Below are 9,004 nucleotides of genomic sequence, written 5' to 3'. Positions count from 1 at the left end.
CTATTTTTTACTCCTGAAGAAGTAAAAAATCTACACGAGGAGGCGTTATTTTGACAGACGTTTTGTCTTGAACGGCTTGCCATACTTAACGGCCGTTTTATGATGTCACAATCAGCAATGTTAAGTCTATGGGGATTTTTAAAAAGTTTTTCTTTAATAGTTTAAAAAGTATAAAAGTTTCAAAGTTGAAAAGACATAGCAGCTTGGTCCGTTTGAATACCTATGTTACAAAGTTTGAAAGAAGTTTCTAAGTTAAACTGTTCAAGAGAAATTGCGTACGGAAAAAGTGGTAAGCGGAATAATAATAAGTTGTTGTTGTTGTTGTTGTTGTTGTTGCCTTGGAAGAACAGTACAGTGCATTTTCATGCACTGTAACTAGAAAATGTAATTTCGAGGAAATTACCAGTGCATGAAAATATAAACATACTGTATATTAACATAAAATGCCAAACAAACTTTTATTTGGAAACAGTTGGCAGGAGTCATAGTTGATAACAACTGACAGTTGAAATGGCTGAACAGTTAAATAGTTGAGTAGTTTAAATAGTTAAATTATTTAATAGTGAATTATTGTAGTGAGGACATGTATTTTGAAACAGTTGTGGGCAGAGGAAATAGTAGTCTTAAGAGAGCCAGATTGTATGCTTAAAGCCTGAGACAGAGTATATAGTCTAAAAGTTGAATGTAGATTGTGTAATGGATGTTGATAGACAGAAAGTTGAATGGATGTTGATGTATAGTTTAATGGGTGGATGAGTGAATGGTTTGAAGAGGATGAATGTATAGAAAGTTGGATGGAATGTGCCTTATATCCTTGTAGAATGGAGAGACACAGAGAGTTGGCCTAGTTAAGCAGAAAGCAGTTGATACAGGTGCAATCAGTTTAACTGGCCCTTTGATGGGTCCTAGTAGTGAGCAGCTGGAAGTTGATACAGGTGCAAATCAAATTAATTAGCCCATTGTGATGTCATCAGCCCACATTAAGTCTATGGGGAAAAACAAGCTTGTTTTTTTATTAATATCTCAAAAAGTATAAAGTTTACAAAAGTGAAAAATACATTCCCCACGTGTCCTTTTCAAGACCTACGTTACAAAGTTTGAACGAAGTTTCTACGGTAAATGGTTGAATGGTTCAAGTACTTTGCTCAAGAACGGTAGATTTGATATAGGCCTGTAGAAATTTGGTGGGAAGAAGAAGAAGAAGAAGAAGAAGAAGAAGAAGAAGACTTCGGATAGAACAGTGCATTTTCATGTAATAATAATAATAATAAGTTGCCTAGGAAGAACAGTACAGTGCATTTTCATGCACTGTAATAAGAAGAAGCCAGGAGATTTCAAGATAGTGGATTCCATCCACTATAATAAAAATGCATAGCCACACCATGTATCAAAATAAAATACTGTATTTTTGTATTTTGAAAGTACTTTAATCTATTCCTCCATCAGTACACTGACAGTGGACAGTGTTCGAGAACAGCTTTTCTCTGCCTACAAGACATGCCATAACCTGCAAACAGTCAACAGATCAATATGCTGACCTGCCTGTTATATCTCATAGCCTAAATACTGTATCAGAGATGCACTCAAAAAGTCACAACTGAACTTGTCATGCGGTACAAAGTGGAATCGAGTCTCTGACATGTCAAAGCATGCCCAGATTGAGCAATGTTGTAGGGCAACCACATAACTAGTTCTGATTGGATGATTAGAGTTCTTAAGAAACTGATCATTAAAGTTCTCAAGAAACTTGAGGTTGGTGTGTGTGTGTGAGGAACCTACATGTTACTCATCTTCAGAGGCCAACAGAGTACACAGCTTCATTACTTGAGTAAAAGTACAGATACCCTTTGCTAAATTTTACTAAAGTACAAGTAAAAGTACAACAGTCAGATGTCTACTTAAGTAAAAGTACTGAAGTACTTGTTTTTAAAAGTACTTGAGTATCAAGAGTACAAGAGTAGCCTACATTTTCTAAATATTGCATTACTACTGCCACAGTGCTTACATTTATGTACAGAAACATCCTAAATGGAGTTATGAAAAATGTTAATGTTAATACCTTGGAGAATGTAAAATGAATTGGAAGTAAAATCAAGTCATTTTCATCTTTTTACCATGTTGCCAGGGATGGGCAGTATTTCTAATACATGTATTTTAAAATCATTATTTCAAATACAAAATACTATTTTGTAATTGAAACACTTGAAGCGAAAAGTATCATTAACTTGTTCAGAAAATTGAAATAGTCTGGCGAGGTGGGGCCACAGGTTGGCACATTCCCGGGATGGACCTGCTGTGTCTTCATATTGTTTCGTCCATGGTTTCATCTCTTATCTGAATCTGACCATGGAGTTGACTTTGGCGGAAAGCTGAAGGTGATTGCTGATAGGCTGTCCCAATCAGTGGCGCCTGCACAATCCAATCACGTTTGAGAGGGAAGCAACAAATTGAGGGCTTCCGAGATTTTTCTTTTTTCCTTTTTTTTTAGAAGTAGTAACGGGTACTCACGGTTATGGATAGAAATGTAGTGGAGTAGAGTACAATATTTTACTCCCCAAAAATGATACTTGAGTAAAGTACAGATCCCTCAAAATTGTACTCAAGTACTGTACTCAAGTAAATGTACTCCGTTACTGTCCGGCTCTGCTCATCTTGCACTGGATCATCTTCCTAAATCTCAATATTCTGCTCACAACAACTCTGGGCAAATTAAGTCAGCACCAGTCAGAAGCTGCATTCATTATTTTGCACTTTTATGATGTCATCACATCACCAGAAGTAGGTTATTGGTTTTACCAAAAATATTTGGCAGTATTTTTAAGCTACAAAAAAACACACCTATAAAGTATTTTGATACAAAATACGAAGCCATTTTCTTCAACAAAATAAAATACAAATGACAACATACTATTTTGTATTTTAAATACATATTTTAAATACATGTATCAAAAATACTGCCTATCCCTGGCTGTTGGCTACAGCAACTCAAGCTAGGTAGTACCAATTTGTACCCAAAATCGGTATACCTAATCGGTATGACCCAAATGTAGTAGAGCTGGCCCTGGTAACCAGGGTAACTGCCACCATGATTGAGTACAAAAGGAGCATCACAGGGAGGCAGAGTTTCTCAGAAGTAAAGATGTGGAGGTATTCATCACTTTGTGTAAATCTGTGTGAGCAAATGATGAAACAATATAAGAATAATGCTTCTTAACATGAAATTGCAAAGAATTTGAGGATTTCATCTTCTACAGGCCAATATTATTGGATGTCAGTGGTCTTTTGGACCTCAGACCTGTTTCTGTAAAGAAAATCATTGTATGGGCTCAGGAAAACTTCCTACAGTATAACCATTGTCTATGAATAGCCTACAGTTTGATATTCAATTCACAAAATAATGCTAGTACACCATGCAAAAGAAGAAATTGTATTTGGATATGATACAGAAATTATCTGGACCTGAGGTCATTTAAAATGGACTGAGGTAAAGTGGAAAACGGTCCTGTGGTCGTTAGACCACTCAAAATGTGTAATTCTTTTTGGAAATCATGGATTTCAGATTCAGAGAAGAGGGACTATCATATCCAACTTGTTGCTCAGTTCAATATCCAGCATGGTATGGAGATGCATTAGTGCCAATGCCATGGGCATCTTGCACATCTGGCAAGGCACAATCAACTCTGAATGATGTACACAGGTTTTGAGCAACACATCCAGACAATGTCTTTTTCAGGGAAGACCTTGAATATTTCAGGAAAATGATGCCAAAATTAATTCTGCACATGTTAACAGTATGACTCCAAGAAGAGTGCAGGTGCTAAAATGGCCTGTCTGCAGTCCAGATCTGTCATATTGGGGGTGCATCATATAGGCTATATATATTTATTTATTTTTATCGTAAAACATAATCTATTTCATCAAAAATCATCAAACATCATATATCTATCTATCTATGTATCAATCTATTTATCTGTATCTGTGGATTTCTTGTGTTGTAGCCTGTTTTGCATAATTTCATTAATCTACCTCTTGCATAATTAATCTCGGCCTAGGCTACCTCTTCTGCAGTTATTCTCTTACAATGTTGTTAACATTTTGACCAAACAGGGTTTTGCATTAGAGCTATGGATACAGTGTGTTGCCTGACAGTAGGTGGGTTTACATGGATTGTCATTCCAATTACTGTAAACTATTCCGATTGAGCCGTTATTCCGATTCTAATAAAAATGAGAATAAATGTGTCCATGTAAACCTGCCTAATGGCAAAATGGGTTGCTGTTGTATGAGGTTTTATTTTGAAAAAAAAAAAAAAAAAAGATTTGGAAATGGTATAGACCAACAAGGCATTATCTGAAAGTGTCTGTCTTTTGTACATTTTTTGTAGCCTAAACAATAGAAAAAGAGTAGGGCTAAGAGTTATATTTAATAAATGTAAAATGCCAAGTAAAACTGAGAAACATGCTATAGGCTTTTATCTAGCATTTAGTTACATAACGGCTTATTGTAAATCAAGAAGCATTCTGTCAACAACAGCAACACCAAAAGAAAACGGACTAACCCATAGGCCTACCTTCAACAGACATTATCATGCAGTCTTTTATCTAATTGAAACAGGTATCCACAGCTGACACTATCACCATCACAGTCGCGGTCGTGACGTAGGGAAATATCTATGAGCCATTTGTTTACTTGGACTAGGCCTATGCTACAGCCAAAAGAAACAAAAAACACTGTGCCTTTAAAAGATTTTGATAAGACGACTCAGGAAGCCCTCCTCTTTGTGTGACGACATGCGATTCCCAGCATGCAATAAGCCGCTTCAATACTATGCTATGGCGGGTATTTCTACAATAACTCTACTGTACATATTATTTTAAAAACTCTGTAGAACCGTCTTTTACTTCCATGACATTTGGACCTGTAAATTTAGGCGGACACCCTCAGGTTCATTCATGGAGACTCTTAATGTAACAGAACAGTGTAATAACGAGGCAAAGGTAACAGTTGCTGTCATGCTGTCTCGCAGCAGCAGCAAGCCGTCCAGACATTGAAACTTTGTAGAGTCGGCTATTGAAAAACGTGGTCAAATGTGAATATTGTTTTCTACTGTTTTGGAAGGAATGTCGGTCTATCGCGCTTGAAGAACATTTAAAAAGGAGACAGACTCACGGTTTAATCTGAAAATCAACCTGTAATTCATTTATTCTTTTCCTTCTCGCCGGTGAACTTGGACGCGATAAGACATGGCGAATCCACTCGTTCAAACAATCTTAGTAGTGCTCCTCTTATTATCGGCTAGCATTTTTTTCCAAGGAACAAGTGCCTCATCCAAGCTAAATATCCCCAAAGTTTTACTTCCACTTGCTAGAAGCACCAGAATCAACTATACACTGGAAGCGACTGAAGGATGTTACCGATGGTAAGTGCTTATGTCTACTCTGTAAGGCTATCTGTCTAGATGGGGAAGTCATTGCCTATCTACATGCCTCACACATGTGTCGGGTGACTGGGTCGTGTACTGTAGGACACTGAATGTGACCCAACGTGGTCTCCACGCCAGACGTTGCATGTAGGCTAGCCTACTGCCAAAAATAACTCGAAGTCCACCTGGTCTTTCCTCAATGGCATTCTTTTTTCCCCGCTGTCAAAATCAGATTATTCAAATCAGGCGAGTGAAATTTGCCCTTTGGCACCCGCAGTCTTTCACCACGCCTGCTTTGATTTCCTGTTGAGCGCGAGTGCTCATCTGATATCCCACAAGGGGCATATTCCAGTGTTTACAGATCCATGCTGTCCTTTTATAAACATTGTTAGTTACATAGTTAGTTACTTTGTGCTAACAGCACTGCATCTTCTGTATGTCTACTTTAAAACCAAAGGTGCCATCACACGTAGGTGTGGTTAAGGCTGCATCCTGTGTGCAGTAGAAGATAGTGTGCCCACATAACTGGGTCTACATCTGGCCCGCAAACTGCAGGCATTTTTCTTTTTCAGAAGAACTTCACCCTTATTTTCTACTATTAATGAATAATTAAACTATTTTTAACTATCCATGTCTTGAAAAGTCATTATAGAGAAACATTGATGGCAAAGTGTGGACAAGAAAACCATTGATTATGTTTCTGAAATTTGTTTTGTTCTGATTGTATCTATTGATGGGTCTTTCCGTATCAAATTAGATGGTTGTTGCTTTGTTTAAATATTTTATTAATGTGCCAATATTTGAGCTCTCCACATATACCATTTAAGTATTAAACATGGGAAGTTTGTGTTTTTTTTTCTGTCATTTTCAGATGATTGAAATGGGATATGGGGTAGACTAGTGAGTAGGAATATGAAAATCTATGCGGTAGTAACTAAGTGTATGGACATTTAGTGTACACGGGTGGATGACATAAGCCTGAAAAAAGGAATTTAAAAAAACTTCAAATATCATCCCTAAAAATTGTTTATATGTGTTGCTGTATCTCTAAACTTGACTAATATACATTTTTTTTTTTTTTTAAAAGAAGTGAAATATATATTTATATGTCAATTTGTCATGTTAGTGCCTAAAATTGTCATATGGTGTGACGTGAAAATAATTTGAAATAAAATGAAAATTAGATACTTTTTTCTACTTTAATTTATGTCACTGTACATTTTAATCACGTTTGCTTTGATTTGCAACATTTCCTTATGAATATTTAGAAGAAAAACCTAAAATTTAACAAGTTATTTTGTCAAGGTGGAGAATGCTCCTAAGTGTAACCAGATATTTTAGCTTAATTCTGATATTTCTTGTAAGAACTCACTCAAAATTCTTGAGGTTCTTGCAGATACCATTTCCTTTATGTGCTATTGATGTTTTAATGATTTTTCAATTATAAAGTCTTTTTTGTGACATTATTTAATGTCACACCAAATGACATGGTGTCACACCATATGATGAACTGCACCACTCCACCATGTGTCAGAGCAAAACAGGGTTTTTAATGACAATAAAATCATTAACAATGAATTTTGAAGTCACTCTATGAATGGTGTATGCGTGTAACAGCAAAATAGATGAAAGTTTAGTATTTATTTTTTAAACTTACATGGCATGGTAACATGAAAGAAAAAAGTATGAGAAATATGAATTGTACAGATACATTTTTTTCCCAATTATCACAGATTTAACAAAAAACATATAATATATGAATTTAAAACATATTTTTACAAGAACTTTTATGTAAAAATGCAATTTGGTCATATGGTGTGACAGAAATGTCATATAGTGTGACTTGAAAAAAGCTGTCACACCATATGATGCAGCGTCACACTATATGGCATTTTGACAGTTAAGCTAATTTTCTAGACAGTTAAATACAGCTAACTATTATTTAACATGCAACTGACCACATGGCAGCAGTGCTTTTTAAGAATTCATGAAGAATATTTGTGGAAAATAGCTACTTTTTAGGCAAATGATGTCACACCATAAGACACTAAAATTTGGCCACGATTGATGATGTCCAATTCAAAGCTTTTTATATAAAAATCTAAAAAGCAGAACTCACCTCTTGACCATGCCAATTACTCCTGACATTCTATTGTTACTTCCTGATTAAGCAGGGTCCTCTTCACAATAATAATGTCCAAATGAATGCCCAGTCAAAATATACAATATAGTGTCACGCCATATGACAACCATTTTATGGACAAAATATATTTGATTATAACTTAGTTGGACAGCATGCATAAACATCAAAACTTTTTGTGGTTGTAAAAAACATCCAATTATTTTATATGCATGGTAAAACTTTAAAGTAATTATACTTTTTATTTGATATACACTCTTTTTAGGAAGTTCGCACACATGGTGGACAGTCACACCATATGACATTTTTTATGTTTGGATGATTATTTTAAGTCAAAAGTGAAATACAAATCCAATAAATTTAATATGACAGAACTTGAACCTACCAGACCTACAACATTTCCATATCAATTCTTAACAATTGGCATTTTTTATAAGTGTGTGACACATGGACAGTCTGAATTCTGCTATTTGTCATCTACCCACACGTATGGACATTTAGTGTACAAAGGGCAAATGTTGTAGCCTGGTCACACCCACCTAGATCTCCTTTCAGGGAGGTACTAGTCTGGAACGCCATACTAACATTCAGTAACGTTTCCATCGGTTGGCAGATTACCTGCCCAATCAGAGACGAGAGGGGATGATTCTATAGACAAAATCAAAAGTGACTGTGGTAAAACACCTGCAAACATAAAAAAATGACAGTCCGAAGAATGTGTACATTTATTTACAGCAAAGATAGGCCCATGTATGTATTGTATTTGCAGACAAAATGCTGATTGATGCCATGTGGATACAAAACATAGTTTACAAGACGCCAGTATCACGTTTTGCATTTTGTTCCAAATCTAGGGCCTCATATAAAACTAATGGGGATGCAGTACAAACCTTTAATGGTCCAGTCATACTGTGGACATGTTTCTCTTCCGTCCTGGAAAGTTTGGGCAGGCTTGAAATGAAGCTTTTTGAGATATTAATGCCTGAATATGGCCTCCATTTTTGAGAGTGTAAAATTGATTAATAGTTAAGGGTGAAAAAATGTACAAAAACTTTGGAGTGGAACAAAACTGTCTGATTTGACATGGGATGACCCATGATGCAACATTGTACATGTCAGTGTTGTAACATTGTACAAGTGTTTATACTTAGAATCTCACTAATACCGTGGAGAATTTCAGATAGTGTCGCAACCTATTTTAAAGTGTTACACCAAGGTTATATGCTTTGACTTGTTTCCTGTCTTGCAGGTCGTCAAACAGGCCTGAGGTTGCCAGCATTGACGCACTAGATGCTGATGAACGACATTGTTCCCAGAAGGCCGTTCTGCAGGCACGCTCTACCCAGCCCGCCAGACTGACCAGTATTATTTTAGCTGAGGACATCTGTGAGTGTGTGTGTGTGTGTGTGTGTGTGTGTGTGTGTGTGTGTATGTAGCGCAGA

At 36.2% G+C, this 9,004-nt stretch overlaps 1 protein-coding gene across 1 annotated transcript in view; it reads left to right on the top strand.

Annotated features, from left to right (window-relative positions):
* Window positions 1-4,818: 4,818 nt before the first annotated feature.
* The window catches only part of nup210 (nucleoporin 210), a 39,429-nt gene continuing 35,243 nt past the window's right edge, over window positions 4,819-9,004 (top strand). The window contains exons 1-2 of the mRNA XM_048241574.1: window positions 4,819-5,419; window positions 8,812-8,948. Coding sequence (XP_048097531.1) covers window positions 5,244-5,419; window positions 8,812-8,948 — 313 coding nt within the window. The 5' untranslated portion in view covers window positions 4,819-5,243. The remainder of the gene's footprint in view (window positions 5,420-8,811; window positions 8,949-9,004) is intronic.

The sequence above is a fragment of the Alosa alosa genome, chromosome 4 (genome assembly GCF_017589495.1).
Source record: "Alosa alosa isolate M-15738 ecotype Scorff River chromosome 4, AALO_Geno_1.1, whole genome shotgun sequence".
NCBI classification, from domain to species: domain Eukaryota; kingdom Metazoa; phylum Chordata; class Actinopteri; order Clupeiformes; family Clupeidae; genus Alosa; species Alosa alosa.
Note: the sequence above shows the minus strand (reverse complement) of the source record. Positions and strands in the feature narration are given on the sequence as shown.